Source organism: Armigeres subalbatus, chromosome 2 (assembly GCF_024139115.2).
Source record: "Armigeres subalbatus isolate Guangzhou_Male chromosome 2, GZ_Asu_2, whole genome shotgun sequence".
NCBI classification, from domain to species: Eukaryota; Metazoa; Arthropoda; class Insecta; order Diptera; family Culicidae; genus Armigeres; species Armigeres subalbatus.
The window spans coordinates 450488925-450510803 of record NC_085140.1 but is presented as its reverse complement, the minus strand read 5'-3'; the positions used below and the strand labels follow the sequence as shown (position 1 = coordinate 450510803).

General features: G+C 36.0%; 1 protein-coding gene across 5 annotated transcripts in view; it reads right to left on the bottom strand.

The window, feature by feature from the left end:
- LOC134213731 (klarsicht protein) overlaps window positions 1-21879 on the bottom strand; it is a 780975-nt gene that overhangs the window by 28183 nt on the left and 730913 nt on the right. For all 5 annotated transcript variants that reach the window (XM_062693046.1, XM_062693047.1, XM_062693048.1 and 2 more), the window contains 2 exons: window positions 21444-21817; window positions 20463-20568 (listed from right to left, as the gene is read on the bottom strand). In XM_062693046.1, coding sequence (XP_062549030.1) covers window positions 20463-20568; window positions 21444-21817 — 480 coding nt within the window. The remainder of the gene's footprint in view (window positions 1-20462; window positions 20569-21443; window positions 21818-21879) is intronic.

Here is a 21879-nt window from a genome sequence, read left to right as displayed (position 1 = left end):
AAGCTGCGTCATATTGAGTGAGATTGATTGGGCGCCGTTCGGTTGCTGCCGCCAGCAGTGCGCGCGCGGTTCGAACGTAAACACTAGACTACTCTCGGTCAGGGCAGGAAAGGCGAGCTGTACCCGATCGACGCTAGTAGGTGAAGTCCAAAAGTAGTAGTTAGTAGCAGAATAGGGGTGTCCGTGTACTACTGGGGGACTGGGGTGTGGAAGGCACCTTTAGATTATTTTAAACGTTTCAATTCAAGCATCCTAAACACATTGATGAGGACATGTGTGAGCAAGTGTGTTAAATCCATTATAGCACACTTTTGAAGAAATGCTTCAATAAACTAATAAGTTGCAATTAATCTAGAAATTCGTAAAATTAAAAAAATGCGAAATGTTCATTCAAGTTTTTTGTTTACCCACATTTGTATTTTGCAGGCACTTTTTAAAAACTATTCATAGATTGTTTTCGACATTGAAATATTGTCAATTTTAAATAAAGAATTGAAATTACAAAGTGTTGGGACTTTTTAGACCGTTTCCACCTTCAAACGGCGAAAAAATAATCAAATACAGTCAATGCTTCGAGTCGCGGCTTTGAGACACTGACTGGACGCTCTACTGGATCGGTTTGTTATTCCATTATTGTGCAATTCCCACGGCGATGATATAGTCGTCGTATTAGGCGCCGCCGTAAACAGAAGGGGAACAATAATACACAAACGCTTAATCATATTCGTTCATCACGTTGCGTTGTTTAGGGTTTAGATCAGCGTTGCCGTAGATTGGAAAGGTAACCATAGCAACCCCACAATTACCCTCTTTGACGGAGAGACGGAGAGCGGCGAGCGCGATAGAGAAAGAAGCATTGGATATGATTTTTAGATGCGCAAACACGTGCGCCTCTATGCTGTGAAGAAACGCTCTGACCAGATGTGCCCAACAGGATGGAGTAAGCAATTGAAACTAAAATGCCGCCTGCCGAACAAATTATAGGGTAACTATCCATTCTAATATCAATCTAAAAGAAAGAGTTATAGCGGCATGTGTATTGATTTTCAAATAGTACACGTGACTACACGAAATCACTCCAAAGTATCATATCTCAATAATCCTCCTACAACACAAATTGATCATGCAAAATAAATTGAATAAATTGCTTGCAATTTTTTTCCTGATTACGAACACGACTAATATAAGAGCATGTTATAAATACATGGGATAGACATCCTACTAACGAAAGCAATTCCAGCGCGAAAAGGAAAATAACAGTGCGAAAGACGCGAAACACACCACAAGCATCGTTTTGTTGAATACTGATCAGTGATCACAGCATTTTCGGGTTTGAATGGCATAATATAGGTATCAATTTGTTTCCTTCAGGAGTGTAGTCTGTGGTTAATGCAAAAAGATTATTGCTGGAACGAATCGATAAACAATCCTCATGAAGTATCAAAGGCGCTAATTGATGCAAACTTTTCTAAATTATTCCAAAGCATCCGAGTTTTATATTTCAACCCTTTATCATGGCACCATTCGCAGAGGGACCACTTGAACGGATAGACTCAATTTTAGTGATATATAACCAGAAGCCCCAGTTTTTTGGCACGTCTATTTTGATTTAATCTATTCCCAAAATTGAGAAGCGGATATAAAAAAAGCCTTGATCCCATCAGAGTAGAAAACATCATAATAAAATCCTTGCTTTCACTTGTTTGCTCTGCTACCTATCTTGGCAACCAGTTTGATTCTGGCACAGCTTGATTTCATTTCACTTTCGACTTGGACAACGCAGCAAACAAGAAATGCTGCCCGTGCTTATTCACTGCACTGGGCGCGGGCATACGATCTGCACTACCCCGCACTGGGTCAAGGTCGTTACGATTCCATTCACATCATCTCTTTGAACGCAATTGCGTGAATTTTTGCGTGTCCAAACCACCGAACCGCACATCAGCATTCGCAGTCACATTCTGTTCATACGATTGATGAATCACTGATTAGAATTGCTCCACTAAAAGAGATCGTGAATCTTTTCAATGATTTCCGTTACACAATAAGTGCTGCAAATATGTACGTTCTCATGTCACGATTGTTAACAGGTTAAAAACTAACTGGAGTTCGAATTTACAAAAGAACCGTTGTAGTAATCGATGACATCATAACTGCGAAGCATACATTTGTTTTGGATCAGGCCAAGCATTTCGAATAGGGAAAATTCACCGTCTTCGTCGTCATCGCATCGCGAGGGAAAAACAACAAAAGCGGTCATGCGCATTTTCTTCAACATCGTGCCGTGAGTAACATATCTGCTTGTTATTTCATTGGGATGAATCACATTGTGGTGGCATGAATGAATTGAAGATTACATATTATTTGGCAGTACTTCATCTATTTGTTCGTCATCGCAAGTGATTTAGTTTTACAAAGTTGAGCTTGGCGAAACACCCTAATTCTTAGGTATTTTCAAGATAAAAACACGATATTTTTTTGCTAAGGAGCTAAGGATACATTATTTGTATTGCGCACTTCCCACCTCGTTGGACTCCGCACTTCAGAAGTGCGAGATAGTCATAAGTGCGAGATGTCAAAATCCTTTGTTCTCCCGGTTGGCGGGCTGATGAATCGGGTTGGCGCCAACGAAAGTTGTTTATGTTTTCAAATGAACACGTGGGCTCGGCAGGGTTGCCAATACATTTGTTTGATCAAACTCTAGAAAAATAATAATGATTTGTAGTGAAATTTAATCTTTTCGCTACTTTCAAGTTAGTTATAATTTGAATTCTTTGCAGAAGCATATTACAACAATTGCAATAGTGGTTCAACAGACGGTTATTTCCAAGTTTCATACATTTAGATGAAGCTTGGAATAATAATAGATATTGTAAAACATTTGACATCACTGCTCAAAGTGCGATCTATGATTTTCCCAAAAATCCATCGAGAGTTGGAAATGGCAATATTCTGTAAATTTCTTCAAATACGATGGAATATTTTCAGAAATAGACTCGTAAAAATTGTATACTTTCCAGAGAATCAATTTTTCTTGGATGCGCAAGCGAAACAAGCGACAAAAGAGAACCAACGACAAAGCTTTGTTTTTGTCGGAGATAATAATGACAAAGATCCGAAAATTTTCGTCAGCAACAAGAAAGAGCACAATTTTGTTGCTAACTTTTCAACCCCTTTATTTTTCATCATCTCTTTAGCAAATTTCGGTTTTATGCTATCATAGTTTCTGCTTTTATAGAAGTATTTGAGAATATAACTATGGTTACAGAAATAGCATCGTATTATCGGAAGTATCAGAGCATGCAAGGCAAATGATTCTTGTCATATTATGTTCGGGTTCTGATAAAGGCTTGTTGCGAGGTGCGTTTGTCAGTAACAAACTCTGTTGGCGACACACGGTGTAAAAAAATGGATTATTATCGAAGTTTCATGTACCTCTGATTTTTTTTCACAGAAAGTTAGGCAAGGTCATTAGAAATGAGGTACGGGGTGTTTTAAAATATTTCATCGGCGATTTTTCGAAAAAAGTGATTTTTATTGTTTTCTTCTCTAATATACCATATAAAAAGTCAATGGATAACCCAACAACGGATCAATCATTGTGATTTATTCTCAAAATTGAAAATGTACGCATTTCGGGTACTTATTCAGGACGTATGTGATTTTGTAAACAAAGATTCAGACGTCAATTTATCCGATCTGATTGCCCTCCCACGCAAACCATCACCATAGACAGATAGGGGGAGGCTTCGGCTACCTGTTAATGGTGTTGGTTTGCATGGGAGTGCCATCAGATCGGACAAATCGACGTTTGAATCTTTGTTTACAAAATCACATACGTCCTTTTGAATAAGTACCCGAGATTTGTAGACTTTTTTGAGTAGAAAACCTATCTTGAAATAGATCTAAATATTTGAAAAATATCAATTTCTGTAATTCAAGCCTTCCTAAACTATGCTTCTATTATTTTTTTGCGTTATTTTCATTTTTTTTAGCAATTATCATCTTTTTCCTGCCCAAATATGATTTTCTATTGAATGTTGTATTCACATTTCTTTCTTCCGACATTCGCACTATGAGACCAGCCCATTGTCAGTCTGCCATATTTTAAAGGGTTCATATTTTCCTCTTGATACAGTGTCTCATCATTTGTGGGGTACATACCATGTACAATAACCTTACCGAACATTGTTCGCAGCACATTTTGCTTGAAAACCCCAAAACCTTACTGGCCTGCTTCTTATAATTACCACGCTTCATGTCCGAAATAGGCTATTGGATGGAGTTATACACAGCAAATTCCATTTCCGGTTGCATGTTACGGAAGCTATATTGTTGCTACAAGCTCAACTGTCTCACATTTGAATGATTCCATATTTGTGTGGGTCATTCATACTTTTATGAGCAGTAATCTGGTAAGCTGTGTAAAAAACGTTTTTGCACCCAAACAATAATTATGATTTCATAATGTTTTTGAAGATAGTGATCTACTCTTCAGGTGTGCTATGAAACCATTATACATAAGTACAACGATGTTACTAGGGATCATTATCCCATTTCACAAGCATTCCAATTTGAACTATTTCTTCAACGCCTCTAATCATCTCCTGTACATTCTCTTATTTCTATTTCTATCCGTAACAATGTACTTCATACTGGTAGTGTGAATGGATATGTCCTTTCTCACCATCTCAATCTTCAGTGAGACGAAAGTCTCCACCACTATTCTGCGATTGTTTCCTAAGGAGCTTAATTTCATCTGCAAAACCTAGGAGCATATGCATAAGCTCTGCCAAGATGAAGTACATAATTACATGCAGAGACAGAGATAAGCTTAGTGTTGTTTGTGCTAAGAAAGTAAAGGGGATATGTTTAAAGATGTATAAAAACAATTTACCTTCGAAATGCTTACAAACACTGACAAACACTAACAATGCTGTAAACACAACGACGTTTCCTATGAAGATTGTCTGCTTTAAATAGGGTTACCTTTGGCGTACATAACCAGTTTTAGGTCTAAGTTAGGTCTCGTACAATACTGGTGAAGAAAAAGAACTCAGATGGAAACGAAAATGGCTTTTTATAATTCCTCAATTCTTCGGGTGGACAATTACGGGCATGAAACGTTAAAAGCAGCCTAGGATTCTTTCAGATTTTTCTAGCGGAAGATGCTGCGTACAATACTCTGTGAGAGGCCAAAAAAAGACATGTGGCTCATACGCATGAATTACAAGCAAAATCCAATATCAAAGGAGAAAACATTCTGAATCTCATAAAATACGGCGCACTTCAGTGGGCAGGTCATCTAGTAAAAATGTCGGAAGATGCAAAAACAATATTCATCAGAGAACAATATAGATGCCAGAGATAGATTATTGTTTCAGCAAAGATGTCAAAACATAAAAAATAACACAAAAAATTCTTTGGAAACGCTTGAACTTTAAAAATGTTTTTCAAAATTTTATTTCCGAGTCAAGATTGGTTATCTATATAGATACGAGAAAGGCAAAAATACTAAAATTGTGTATATTCAATTTTGAGGGGTAAATTACAATGATTGATCCTTTGTTGGGTTATCAATTGACTTTTTGTACGGTATATTAGAGAAGAAAACAATAAAAATCACTTTTTTTTTAAATCGCCGATGAAATATTTTAAAACACCCCGTACCTCATTTCTAATGACCTTGCCTAACTTTCTGTGAAAAAAAATCAGAGGTACATGAAACTTCGATAATAATCCATTTTTTTACACCGTGCGACAAAGGGTATATTGTTAGGCGTTTCTCGAATATTGATTCCCTGATACTTTCCATGTCGAGTTCCCCGTTAAGGTAGCCTCACACCTCGGGAATTTGGTTCGCGGATTTTTTCCCCATGTATTTTTGCATATGCGATGTTTTCGGGATTTGGGCACGGAAAATAAAAATCCCGACCCCCTTTAAAATACACGGGGACCAAATTCCGGCGGAAAATTTTCCCGAGGTGTAAGGTAGCCTTTAAGGTAGCCTTACACCTCGGGAATTTGATCCGCGGATTATTTCCCCATGCATTTTTGCATATGCGATGTTTCCAGGATTTGGACACGGAAAATCAAAATCCCGACCTTATTTTAAATACACGGGGACCGAAATCCGGCGGAAAATTTTCCAGAGTTGTAATGTAGCCTTTATCTGGTTGGCATTTTTAAAATTTCCCGTATGAGGCATATCGATTGGAACGATTGGAACAACCAAGCAGGGGTGAACTGTCACAAAATGAATTTCTCTAAAACGTTGTGGCAAGGAGGGGGAAAATAGGACACAGGGTAAAATGTGCCAGTGCGGATTTTTAGCAACCGATAAATTTTATTTCAAAAATTGTAATTTTAATCTACATTAAAGCGACCAGATGTCCCGCATTTTCACTATTTGCCCCGCGCTTAAAAGTATCCCGCGAAAGGTCCCGCATTTCACAGAAAAATTAAAATAATAGCAGTCATTCAGTAAACATTCTTAAAAAACTTAATAGATTTTGACAATTCTCACTTAACTTTTCAAAAGGTCCTAAGTAACATTTTTTTCATGAATTAATTTGAATACAGCAATCAATAGCTTTCATGTTGTTCTATTGATTGGGCTATTCAAATTAATTCGTGAAAAACATGTTACTTAGGTCCTTTTGAAAAGTTAAGCGAGAATTGATCATATCGAAAAAGAACATGCGTTTGAAGACCTATATTTTGGATTAGAACCAGAAACGTTGAGTTTCTGAGACACATCTGAGTCTCATAAGTAACATCAACACATACTACTATCCTAGTTAAGTCCTTGGTGACGCGAGATACGAGAAAAAATGTTTAATTGAAATTGGATTCCCACTAAATTGCCACAATTTGCATAAGCGTCCATGATTTTCTTCCAGAAATAAGCCTAAATAATCTGATAAAATAATAGTCTTTGTTCTATAAATTTGAAAATCTAAAGCCACTTGTGTTGTTCCATCTTGCTATTTATTCGCATAACAGTTAGAGATGTCGTAAAATCTCGATTAATCGATTAGTAACTAATCGATTACTCTCGATTCTTATCGATTATTGAATCGATTAATCGTTGGGTAGTAATCGATTAAAAATTAATCGATTATCACAACGATGAATCGATTAATCGAAGTAATCGCTTAATTTGCGACATCCTTATGATGTCGTAAAATCCCGATTAATCGATTAGTAACTAATCGATTACTGTTGATTCTTCTCGATTATTGAATCGATTAGTCGTTGGGTAATAATCGATTCAAAATTAATCGATTATCACAACGATTAATCGAAATAATCGATTAATTTGCGACATCTCTAATAACAGTCACATTCCATAATTTGATTATTAAATAGTTCCATAGCAATGTATACCTACCCGATCAGGAATGTATAACAAAATTATATCTCAATTCTATCAATGGTTGTTATTTAAAACAACGTGTATTATAATTGGATAATTCGATAAAATGTGTGTTCGGCCAGTTTTATTTCATATCAAAGTTATAACAACAAGTAAATTAATAAATAAATAAATAAACATTAGTTATGAATATTTTCACAATATAATTGCCTACATTTTTTGTAGACATTGGAAACAAAATCGGAGGTAATCACCTTCAGTATGACTTGAACACGCTCAATATTAATACATAGCTGGAACAAAATTAATTGCCTACATTATGGATGGAAATCCGTCGGGGTAGCGTACCAGATTTCTATCCGTTATGTAGGCAATTACCTTGAAAATAGATTTTTGTACAGAAAAATTATGTCAACGTTTGTTATAATGTTGATATGATGGTATCAACCTCTGTTTTAATTGTGTTATGGCTAGAGGTATTTTTGATATATTTTTTGTTATTTTAACAACTAACCAGCAAAATTTATAACACATTTTGTTACAATATTTTTTCTGAAATAAATAACTCCCCTTGTTATAATTTTGTTATGCATCATTGATCGGGTATAAAGAATATTATGCCATATTTCCAGAAAGATTGCAGGTTTTATCAATTTATTAGATTTTTTTTTGGTTTTTCTTCATGTAAAACGAGTTTGAAAAATTCAATGGCATATTGCTCAAGTTGAAGAAAACTGACATGGGACGCTTATGCGAGTAGGGGAAGTAAAAGATTTATCTCAAGTAAAATGAAAGGTTCGAGCCTACGGAAATATGCTTATTAGCGATCCGTTATTTACGTTGAATTACTTGATACTAAAAAAATGATCGTGTTTAACCCGAATGACTCTTCAAAATTCTAAACCAATAATTGTTTCTATCACAGAATCAACGATAGTTTTTTTTAAACAACTTTTAGAACCCAATACATATTATTGTTTATCTCTGAGCCATAAAATAATATTAACAGGATTTTCTATCTGGACGGACAATAATAGCTTTGTTCATTGAAAGCTTTTAAATTGCATTCGCTTTGGAACTGGTTTATGACGTTCTTTAAATCTTTCAACCATTTATCATTTATCTTTTATCGTTATTGTTTCAGTAAAACGGACCTGAAATTAGCGTGGGCTCGACGAGTTTGAAGTAGCTCGGTTTTTTTGTCTCAGGCTTATTAATAAAATAAATTGAATAATACAAACAAATATAATAAATCATCTGTCAGTTTGCGAGAAAAATTTGAATGTTTTGTCCCCCTAAAGCTTTGCTTAGCTTGGCTTGGACTGACTGTACATATAAAAAAAACTCCGAGTTAAGTACGAGGCCTTACCGTTGACGTCGAGATACGTATCTGTCAAAAATACAATACAGTAGTGGAATTTAATGGAACAGTACATGACAAGGAAAAAATTACCCCTAAAAATAGAAATTTCCTATAGAAAATTAGAAATTGCCAATAAAGAAATCATTGTATAAGTAGAGTAATAAACAAATATAAAATTCCCAACAAATCATGCAAAATTTCGATAAACAATTGAGAATTTTCTACAAAACAAAAATCAATTGGCACTTTTAAAAGCAAAAATTGCAATCATAAAAGAAGAATTTTTCATAAAGAAATCACAATGTTCCACGAAAAAAAGACATAATTTCCATAAATAAATATAAATATTGCAGTAATAAACAATTACAAAATTATCCACAAAATAAATATTTCTCCACAAAAATTAAAAATTAACCACAAAAAATTAATAAAGAGCAATAAAATAATATGTAAATTTTCATAAAGACATATAAAAGCAATGAAACTGAGCATTTTTCCATAGATGCCCCCTTTTTAAAAGCGTTTTATGGAAAATTTTATCAATTTTATTGCTTTTTTGTATTTTCTATGGAAATTAACTTTTTTTTATTGCTTTTTTATTATTGATTATTTCGAGTAATAAATTTTATTTAGGATGACCACTCATTATTTAGAGTGACCACTTAAGTTACATTTTAAGATTCCCGCATATTTCCCGATATATTTTGAAAAATTCCCGATATAATTTTGAAGATTCCAAATTTCGAAGAAAAAAAAACTTGTCTGATCATATTTTATTCTAAAAGTGCTTTTAACTGACGTTTACTGTCAAAAAATATCTAGTTTTATTGTCTCAGTCAATTCTTTTACTAATTTAAGGTCAACTTTTTAGGGCTTCTAAGAGTAAAATCAGCAATGATTCAGTTTCATGGCCAATATACGATAACTATTCTAGTTTGAATTTTGAGCAAAATAGAGCAAATTAACTGATTTTCCCAGCACTGTTCTATTCAAAATTCTTCATTTCATGAATAAATTATGTTCCCACTAAGAAAGCGTCGAAATTTTGAAGTGGATTGATCCGTCAATAAAATAGCGCGCCCATACACCAAAATAATTGAATCTCGTGATTCATCCGTAGTTGAAATCTGCAAAAAAAATAAAACTGAGCGGTATAGCCGTTCTAAGCTTTTGAAACTCAACTGTTATAAAAAACAATCTAGAATGACTGCTGGGAAAATGGATGTTTCGGATTCAAAATGACAGCACCGAACAATATCCTAAATCATTGTTGGCTTTGCTCTTACTATTTTAACAAATCATAAATGTCACAAATTCTTGAACCTTGATTGCGGAATGTCACTCGCAGGTAGTTCCAGCGTACTGGACTGCCTGAGCTTAAGGCACGCTGCAATCGAATAACAAAAATTAACCAGGCCAGAATGGTGGACCTAAAAAATAACGATTCCTCGAATAAGATCCACACTCTTCCAGATTATGCAAAGCCGTTCTGGGAAATGACCAAAACACTAAGATTCAGGTCTCAACCCATTCCACCTTTGATCCCACAAGACAATAATGGCTCTAAGGATCGCTTGATAACTTCTGCAGAGAAGGTCGTCAGCTCACACAATCTTGAGCAGAACATCGTCAGTCCACACGAAGCAGCCGTCAAAGAGCATGCTAACAACATCCATTTGATTCCCAACGACTTCTCGGAGGAGTTGGAGATCTCAGCTGGCGAATTGACGGCCTATATCAAATCATTATGAAGGTTATGAAGGCCCCAGTCTTCGACAGCATCCTGAATCTCGAGCTCAAACACATGAGTGCTCCGTTCTTTGAGCACCTCTCGCTGGTCTTTAATCAGTGTCTCCGGCTCAGCTACTTCCCATCGTCCTGGAAATCAGCGAAAGTCATCCCCATCTGTAAGCTTGGGAAGGATCCTTCCTCCCCAAAACTTATCGTCCCATCAGCCTCAGGGTTATCCAAGCTATTCGAAAAAGCTATTCATCACCGGTTACTTGAGTCTGCCGAAAATCTTAACATCTTGCTCTAGGAACAGTTTGGTTTCCAACGCGGTCGATCAACCGTTCACCAACTGACCCGAGTTACCAACGTCCTCAGACGGAACAAGCTTGTCTCAAAAACATCCGCCATGGCCTTACTCGATGTCGAGAACTCGTTTGACAATGTATGGCATGATGACCTGATGTACAAACTACAACGCTACAATCTTCCCAGCTACCTGGTGAAATTCATCAACAATTATCTGTCGGCAAGGACATTCAGGGTCTCAATCGGCGAAGCGAGTTCCAATGCGCACAACATCGTTGCAGGCGTCCCCCAGGTCAGTATCCTCGGGCCCCTGCTTTTCAATCTGTTCACCTCCGATATGCCAGAACCTCCAGAAGGCGGCATTCTGTCGCCTGAAAGATTTAACCAAATTATCATTTTATTTTACTACTACTGAAGAGTACGAATAAAGGCTTTAGAGCTCAGCGAGCAATATAATAATGCAAAAACGATCCAAGGAACCCAACAATTTCAATGTTTCATTCCATTGTCGGAAAATAAAATTAAAGCAAAACTATACTCAAACTGTGCTGATAATAATTCAAAAGTGTTCGATATTGTAAAAAATTTGAATAAAAATAAATAAAAAATAAGTATTAATAAACTGTTTTCATGATATCATAACCCATACCGAAATTCAAACCCAAAACTCTTAGAGTTTCTATAACAACATTGTGTAACTGCCACATTTAATTTAATAATTAGGATATGATAGATCGAGTAGAGAGACTCATCGATCATTCCCTGCAAAAAATATTCTGGTGCTGATATTAAATGTCAAATCTAAGATTATTTTTGTGATCTGTTAATTCATTTTTATTTATTTATACATATAATATTTATACATATAATATACATAATATCGATGAATACATAAATATGGAATATCATAAAAACAACTTGTTTAACTCACGCAAGGCCCTTAACAATAAAATCAGCATCAAACTGCGATTCTTGAAAAAAAAAAATACACGGAAATTTTTTTTTGTTTACTATGTGTGAAAATTGTGAAATGTTTGAAATGTCATAACTTTTTTGTTTATTAGTTTACCATCACCAAATTTTTATGGTAGATAGCTAATATAATGGACCGTTTTACGTTCGTAAAAAGATAGGGTTTTGAGATATTCGAGTTTTTGAAACGAAAATGATATTTTCTAAAGCAAAAAAAAATTTTTTTACGGTGTAATTTTTTTAAAGAATCACCATTTAGTTGTCTAACTTTGCTGAAAAAATCATAACAATCGAACATTCCGTTTTTGCTGTGCAGCTCTTTGAATATTTTTGAACCATTTTCACATACACCATTTTGAAAAGTTAATCGTGACTCAATAAAAAGATTTGATATCGAAAAATGACGATTTAGATAAAATTGAAAAACTGTGCAAAGTTTCAACTCTATAGAAAATCATGAATTAAAAATTTTGTTAAATTTTGATGCAGTTGCTTGGAATCGCTCAATTAGGCTTTGCTTGTTTTTGGAGGAAATCAAAGGTGTTCTCGTATCATATGAATATGCTTTATCGATATGACATTGGTTTGCGGTGATTTGATTGGCCATCTGGCATATAAAGAACTAGTGCGACAACTGGTGCTATAGCCACAACTGGTACATCTAGCCTACATGTTTTCCATTTTTCTGTTGAAGAGCTCGATGAGTACTACTTGTTAAATAGCACAACTTATGAAAAATGGCGAAAATGAAAACAACGGGAATGATAGATAATCACCCATATTCTTGTTTACGTACGAACGCGCTTTCGAACGAAAGTTGAAGCGTATTCTCGTTTGCGCCAGCAAAATCAAATGGAGAAACGGTTCGAACGAATCACATTCGTTCGAAAGTATCATTCATCCATAAATAAGAATAAGGGATAATTTTCTTTTGTTCAGCAAATATTTCATCAAAATTTGATATCACATCACAAAGTGCACTTTTTTTTTTTTTTTTTTTTATTTGGCACATTAAAAATCGTTATAATACATATAAATCAAGATTAGAATACAAATACATATTTTCCAAATGTGTGCCTAAAATAGTTTCTCTGGTTCCATCTCCTGTTCCTAAGCAAGTTCTTGAACACGAATATTGATGTATTTTTGTAATATTTCATATTGTACAATATTGTTTCCGTTACCAGCCATAAGACTGCTTTCATGTCTTTTCTGTTATTCGCTATGTGAGTCCCTATTATTTGAGTAGCACAGGTCATATTAATTTTCATCTGGCTTTTAATTATTTGTTCAATCCAATTCCATAATTCTTTAGAATATGAACATTCTTTGATCCTATGCAGATTCGTATCGATTTTGTTACATATGTCGCAAATATTTTCCGTTTGACCCCTGACTTTATGTTTGCTAAGTTTTTCTTTGTTAGCATAAATATCATTTAAGATTAGATATAACATTGATTTTGCGTCTGAGCTAAGGAAGTTCTTGCTAAAATTTTCCCAAACGGTAAGCCAATCGTAGTTTGGAAATTTCAATTCAATTTTGGAACATATTGGTCCTTGACTAACAATGAATCGTATATCAAAGCAACCGTATTCAAATAATCGATGGATTTGTATTGCATAGCGATGTTAATCCATTCGTTGGTATTCCGGGACAGTTTATGTGTGTATGGACAATTCAGCATAAAATGCATAGTTTCTCTTAACGTCGAGTTTGATCCGTACAAAATTTGTTTTATAAACAAGGCTTTTAACTTTTCCTCTACATTTACCAATGTTAAACCACCTTTCTCGAAGGGTAGGAAAAGTTGTCTTGCATCTACTTTAAAAATCTGAGAACCCCAGAAGTAACGAATAACTAGTTTTTTTAATTCTTCTATATGGATTCTGTCCGGTGCTAAAATTTGTCCTACATACCAGAGTTTACTTAATATAAAGGTATTGATAATCCAAACTTTCTGAATAATATTTAGATTTCTAATCCCTATCGATCCCAAAGCACATTTGCATCGGGTTATCAAAGTTCTGTAATTATTATCTGTCATTTCCTTCCAATTTTGTTCGAATATAACGCCTAATATTTTTAACTGCCTTTCCTCTTTAATTTTTTGTGGTCCTATCATAATATTATTAATTCTTAGAAATCTCGATTTTTTTAGATTCAATTTGATACCGAACGTTGTTCCATATTCATCTGATATTTTTAAGACTGTATCGAATTCTAAATCTGTTCTTATAATAATCGTAACATCATCTGCGTATGCAATTATTTTAATGAATTCACTGTCAATAAGAATACCAGTTATTGACTGATAGACTTGTCTAATGAACGGTTCTAGATATAAAACAAAAAATAGCATAGATAAGGGACAGCCTTGTCTAACTGATTTTTCAACCTTGAAGCTGTTTGTTAGATGTCCATTGAATAATACCCTCGACGAAGCATTTCGATATAAATTTTTTATGCAATTCACTAACTGCGATGGGATATTGTACGCTTCTAACACTTGCCATAGTCTGTTGTGATTTACATTATCAAATGCTTTTTCCATATCTAAACTAAAAATTGCTGTCTTGAATCTTTTCGACCCGTTTCCTTTAGCTACTATAGTTCTCAACTTATCAAGACTTTCAATACAAGACTTGCTGGCGACGCATGATGTTTGTCCTTGCTCTATCACTTTTCCTAAAACCTTTTGAATGCGATTGGCAATAATTTTAGTGAAAATTTTGTAATCGCAGTTCAAAAGGCTAATAGGTCGATAGCCTGAGATGTTTTCAGAACAACCCGATTTTGGAATCAATGTTATATACCCTTCGCAAAATCCAGAAGGGGGAATAACATCGCCATGCAATAATTCATTGAAAAGTTTCAGCATGTCAGTTTTTAGCAAATCAAAATGTTTCATATAAAATTCATAGTTTATGCCATCAGGCCCCGGTGTTTTTTTCTTCGTACAACTTAGAACAACTTGTTTTAGCTCGTCTTCGTTAATATTCTGTATCAAATTATTAGAATCTTGTTCTCCTAGCTTCTTGTTTATGTACTCAAGAGATTCACAATGATCTTCAGCAATATTTTGCTTTGCGAAATTTTTTGAGAATTGTTGGAAAATAAACTTTTTTAAATCATTTGTACCACTAATGATAATATTGCCATCATACATTCCTGTTATAGTTTTGCTTTTAAACTTTTATGACGAGCTATGATTTGATAAATATTGACTTTTTCTTCATTCATGATACTGTTAGCAGATAGCCTCTCTTCCATGTGCTTCATTTTTTCATTTTCGATTTTAAATATTAGAGATTTAGTAAAATTCATTTCGATGCTTACGTCTTCATTCTCATTCTGTTGATTTGACAGTTCTATCAATGTCCTATAAAGTTCAGATTTCCTCTCAGCTATGTCACGATTGAAGTTAATACTTTTCCTTTTATAAAACTGTTTAACTTTTGATTTAAAGTGAGTTGTCCACCAATGGTGAAAGTTGTTTCCGTAAGCTAGTCTATGCTGCAATTCTTCATATTCAAAGCAGAACTCATTTTCAATGATATCGTCGTTTATGAAGGCTGTATTGATTTTCCAATAACCTTTACCATAATGCTTACCTAAGTGATCCTTATCTATGTTAATTTTCATCGAAATTGCTCTGTGATCTGAGAATGGTACGCTAGTTGTTTCAAATGAAAGGACAGAATCTAAGAATTTTGTAGACGCATAAAACCTATCAATTCGAGAGGCAGAAGATCCTCTGAAAAATGAAAATTGAGCAGACTGTCCTTTAATTGTCCTTTCTACATCTTTTAAATCTAACTTTGTTACTAATGTTTTCAAACTATAACAGTAATTTTTGAGGTTCCCTTAGAGTCATTTGCATCTAAGATGCAGTTGAAGTCGCCACCGACTATGTGATATTTAACGTCCGACTTATTGACATGGATTGCAATTTCTTCTGAATAAAGCTTGTCCCTCTCCTTTATATACTGATAGCCAGCTTGCCCATACACATTTATGTAATTGATATTGTTGATTTTTACAGAAATTATCCTACCACTAGGGTCACAGGTTACATCACTGTAATTTAATCCTCTTCTTATTAATACTGCTGTTCCTTGACTGCTCCCTATGTTGACGATCGCAAAGTGTGACTGAATAAACGAAAAGTTTCGGAAAGATACTTCCTGACAAAATACTATATCTGCATTACTATTAGTTACGTAATCTTTAAAAAGTGAAAGCTTTACCCTGGTTTGAATAGCATTAAGATTAATGCTTGCTATTGTTCGGCAGTAGGACATGACTGATTTGTCTTATTGTTCCTGATACCTTTTGCTGATGCCGACCTACTTTTTTTATTTTTTTGGCTTGATGCTTCTCTGACCTCATTATTATCTGGTATACCGGCGGGCAGCTCCTTGTCATCATCATTACCTCTTTTGTTTCTTCTCTTATCCATAGATCTCCCTTGCCTCGGCGACTTCGATTCACTGTGCTCACTAGCAGCTACGAGTGTTCGAAGCGGCGAAATGTCCAGCTCCTTCATGCGATTTGCGTATTCGATGGATGCTCCAGATGACTCACCCAGCTCCATCTGATTTTCTAGAACTGGCATCACATCTATCTGAACCACTTGATGATTGACCGGTTCCGCACTCGTTGTAACTGGTGTGATTCCTTTGATGACATCAGCGACCCAACTAACAATGTTGGTGCTAAAAGCTTCAACTTCTAGCCTTTGGCTGTATAATATTTGAATAAAAGCAGCAAATGCTGAATAAAAGAAAAGTCTCCGCAAATAATCCCTTAAACTTCAACTCGACTATTACACAAATATCTATCAGCTAGTCAGTTTGTGCCGTATATATTTCATCTTTTATCGTTTATGCAGCTTTCATATAGTCATAAAACAGCTCTGTCTGAATTAGCAACAAAGCTTATCGGTTAAGAGCTCATGTATGTAATTGAGTTGCTTGTTAGCAACTTCCCATATTACGGTGAGTAGCATTCACAATGAAAACGTGTTCGCTGTTGTTATAGCACTAACAATATAGCGTAATGACGCTATAAATGAACTAACGAAGCATTTAGGCAACTTCTGTTTGAAGAAGATTACACAACGTTTAAGTAAACCTTATACTGCTTCTTTTAATAGCTTATCAGTATGGAACGTCAAAACCGCAATGTTTACATTTGAGTTTTGTTGCCGGAGCTGTGTATGAGCTATTGATTTCTGTAATGCAGCTACAAAGGTATTCACCTGCTCTTATAGCAACTGACAAAGCGCTGTTATTAATGCTAGCACATAGTGTAAGAAAACAAGCTATTTAGAAGCGATATTTCTTTTGATGGCTACTGTTAAACGATTAGCAGCAGAGTAGCATCCATACAGATCGAGAAAATGTTGCCTAAAAACAATTTCAGCGATTGATGATGCATAAAAGTTAGCCAACAGAACATGCTGATAGATGTTTGAATAATGGTTGACATAATGCTGAAAGCATAATTTTTAAGCTTATGTGCTGAAAGCAGCATGTAGGCCTCTTTCTAACGTTTATACAGCATGAATCTGAAAACAGCGTTAGTAAAACAACCTATAGGGTATGCGAAGAAGCACATCCATAATTTTCTTTGTTATTTACATATGTCAGAGTGACGGTGATGACAGAGCAGCGGCCATTGAATCAGGAGATCAGGAGTTCGAATCTAGGTAGCAACAAAATTGATATTTGAGTATTCACAAAGAAAGACATTAAATAAACTCCGAAATTTACTCTCCTCTCAAATAATATTTAATAAAATTGAATTCAGTGGCTGTATAAAACTTATTTAACAGATTTAAAAAATCTGAATAAGCGCCATTGAAACGAATTATACTACTAAATGATTTAGTAAAGATTGAGTAAAAATTGTGTAACATGCTGTAAAGTAGTTGTGCAGGCACGTCAAAAACAGCTGAATAGATTCGCCAGATTTGCTGGTAAAAGCATTGGATAGAAGTTCTTGATCATATGTATAGCACACATATTCAGCTTGAAGCCGTATAGACGAGTTGAAATAACATTTTCATTGACATTAAATGTTAGTTGGGGAATGAGGAAAGCTGCTGGTTCCCAGTGTTCTTTTGTTGTGCCTCCATTCTGTTCTGAACCGAAGAACGTTTCGGGCATTCAGCCTTCACATGTCCCTCCTCTTTGCAGATAAAACACCGATTACGCAACCCTTCGTAAAATATGCGACACTTGAAGTGTCCTATGTACAACGCTGCTGGAATTTCCGATTTGACCTCCATATGCACTCCACGTGTTCCGCTGTACGCATTGAACCCAAGATCCGTAGGTAGCTTTTCACGAATAATCTGTCGCACCGTACCAAATTTTGCCATGATTTTTGTTATATCCGAATCAGACACCTCCGGCGGGAGGTTGAAGATCCTCACGTAACGAAAGAATCCGTCAGCTGATACCACGTGGACTTGAGCAGTGTTGCCATTCTCGTACTTGAACGTTTCTGTGGCACGCAAACGTTTTGTTATCTCCTTGACCACTTCCTCATCGATGCACTTTACGTAGAATGTATTCTCCGTTGGATCCCGGTATACTGTGTGCACATCCGTGTCTTTGATTCCCAAATCCTTTGCCACAAAACATATTGCTTCCTTAATTGAGGGCATAGCCCCATTCTTTCCAAATTCAAAGCCAATTGTGTTTTTCTTCTGTACACGATCCATCCTTTGTTCAAATCCGTTTATTGTTAAGGGGATCGCCCCTGACCTTGACCACTAACGATAGAAAAAAAAACTAGATTTATGGAGCGAAAGCACAAAGCGTGTGCACACGATCGCTTCTGATCTACCTCTGAAAATTTGATATCACATTACAAAGTACACTTAATGCACTAAATATTAAAGTATAACACTCAACTCTTTCCAACGTTTTGCTTCGATTTATCGCATTTGAAAAAAGACAAAATTTTCCCACCTTCCTCATCAAGAATTCAATGTTCGCCCCTGGAACTTGCAAGGAATTCTTAGAAGGGGACTTTTTGGGCACACCAAAATAAGACATGCGGACACTCATTCTTCATGATCATCCGTAGATTTGTTTTAAATGAATTCTATCCATAAATACTTCTTTGATTCGCTTAATAATTCCATAGTAGAATTTTTCTGTTCATTCATCTTTCCTGCAGATCTACGTGCAGCGCAAGAAAACGATTTCAAATCAGAGGTACTGTTTACCTGCTGTTTCTAGTGAGCCGTTTATCAACATGAACACCTGAGGATAGATGCTAACAAATAGTTCTCCAACTCCAACCGTATCACTTTACAATGATCAGTCCCAAACACATGAGATCCTTATTAAAAGCACGTGATCCACCAAGTTACTCACCTTCGTTGTCTGATTCCTGTATCAAATATCACTTCACATTACGAGCACTGGGAAAAAAGACGCAATCAAAGAATGAGGAAAGCCGATCCTACACTGGTTCTAGTCTCATGTCTACCAGCGTGACTCGAACGGGGGTTATACCAAGATTAGAGCTAGAATGTTTAGTCTGTTGGCTGATTTTCAGAAGACAGTTTGTTTCAGAAACCTAATTTTTAGTGGAAGCATGTAACCGGTCTATTGTCTGTTGGAGGTGAGTTCAATGTGTTTATTTCTTCGAGAAGGCATGAAATGTGTTAAAAATGAAAACAAATGAAGTGTGAGAGTATATAGCAAATAGTGAAGGAAATAGTAAGGAAAACGTTCACTCTAGTTGTAAAGCATTTTGTTTTATATCAAGTATATTAAGCGTGAAAACATAAATAAGTAACACACAAATGCAATGCTTCTGACAGTCACACGTGCAAGATGCAAATAAAAACTAAATGAAAGCCAAAAAGATGATGTTTGAATTTAGAATAATTGAAATAAACTTTATTGACAACTGAAATGGTGCAACTTAAACTAAAGAAAATTAAAATAAGCGTGCCGTGAACGAGTAACTAGGTGATTGGAGTAATAAAAAGCGTATTTGTGCGAAAAATAGCGCCCGTGATGGGTATACATCAACCTTAGTTCCATGGTTTTGTTCTATCGTGTGTAACAAAATATATGCATCTACATTTTACAAGAAATCAGTCATCTACTAATAATAGAAACGTAACTCAGTCAATTTCGATAAATGTAAGCGTCTTAACCAAAAGCAATAAACCTTATCAAACTACTCCAACAGACAACTTATTGAGGGTGACATGATCACCGCCGTCACCAACACTCGGTTTCCGTCCGAAGAAACCCACCAACCGATAGAATCCATTCAAGACGCCCGCGAAAAATCTGTACATGTTAAAGTTCCGCAGCAAATTCCCCACATCGAGCAGGAACTCGATCACCATCGCCATGAAGCGGGTAATTTTCGCGCAACGACACCTTTGCCGCACTACAACAATCTTGCGACGCGCCTGCTTATCATCGACCCTAACTCCACTGTCGTGATCCGATGAGTCCCGTTGGTCTTCGTCGTCATTATTGTCCTGTGCGTCGTTTCCGACATAGTCTGTACCGTCGTTGTCACGTGTCTGAACGTCATGTCCGTCAAAGCGATACAACGAGCGTTTGCTTTTCCGATTGATCAACGTCCGAGTCAAACTACTGTTGCCGGTCGTTGGCTTTTTCGAGTAAAGTCGGGAGCGTCTTTTGCTGATCGAAGGTTTCTGCTTACCTCGCAAGTCTTGGCACTTAGCAGCCGTTAGCACCGTTCCCGGTTGGGACAGCAGCACCGTTTCCAGGCAGCGCACGTTCTCCCGGCACGTCTTGATGATCTCGTCCTGTTTTTTGGGGAATTGTTCAAGGAGGGCAGAGAGCAGGAAAGAAACTATGATTAATAAAGTAACAAGGAAGATTAGTTTTGAAGTGTTATGCTTGCTTGATGACAAAATTAGTACCGTTATTCTGTTTTTTAACGGAAAGCTCATCGATGATCGTGTTTGTGTGGTAAGTGCAAGTGGGATAGCTGGTAATATTATGATGTTGAATTTGATTTGCTGACAAAACAGACACATAGTAATAATTATAAGACAATTATTCAGATTATATTAGTAGTTTGTTCCACAATTTGAACAACTTATTGTAGCATTTTTGAATCTTAGTTAATATGTTAGTCGTAATTTGAAGAAAACCTACCTTCTTGCTCGATTATATACCCTTCTTCAGCCCTATACAGAGGGTTAATACACATGTCTTTAACATTACATGGATTCACATTTAGTGTTTCGCTTTGGCATTCTTTAATTGCCCCGATTGGGTTGATCGTTTGAAAGTTTTTTTGGAATTATATTTCCAGAATTTCTGAATTTCATGGAAGTATGTTCGACATATGACGACGTATTATTTTTACTCTATATGGAAGCAGGCTTGAATTTCGCTCCGATATCTTGCCAATCTTGGATACAGGCGTTCCTCCAGAAGTATTCAAACGAAATCAAGTATGAAATCAAGTTCTTGTAATTAATAACGGTAATATATTTTTATAATTATGTACAAATCCTTAAAAAAATAGTTCAACAATTACTTCTCAAGTATTACCATAACACAGCTCCACATAAATAAAAACCAACACAAACAGGATCGTATTGAGGCAGCAGCAGTACTTGCATGCATAGCGGAAACAAACATCACACAAATAAACAATCAACAATCTTACATAGTCTTCCGGTTTCAGCAGATGCGACTTCGCCTTCAAGGCCTCGGTATTGGCCAATCGTAATTTGCTTTGGATCAGCAACTTCTTCATCTCCGCTTCCATGTCCTCGTCGAACTCGTTGTTCGAACTGGAACTCGTCTCGTGTGACAACGATCGCAGGAAAGAATTATGTTTATCCACCGAGCGCAGCGACCGACGGCGGCCGCTTCCACTGAGGGCTCCACCGGTTCCGGCAGCACCACTGCTACCACTCGGCGAGTGATCTGGACTTTCGTACAGCACATGGTGCTTGCTTCGACTCGAGGTCAAAGTTTTGTCCAACGAGTGATGTGGGGGGCTGCCCGATTTGCTGGACCACGAGTTCATATTGTGACCTAGAAACGAGTGTAATTCAAGAAAAATGCTTCATATTTGAACAAATAATTAACATCAAAAA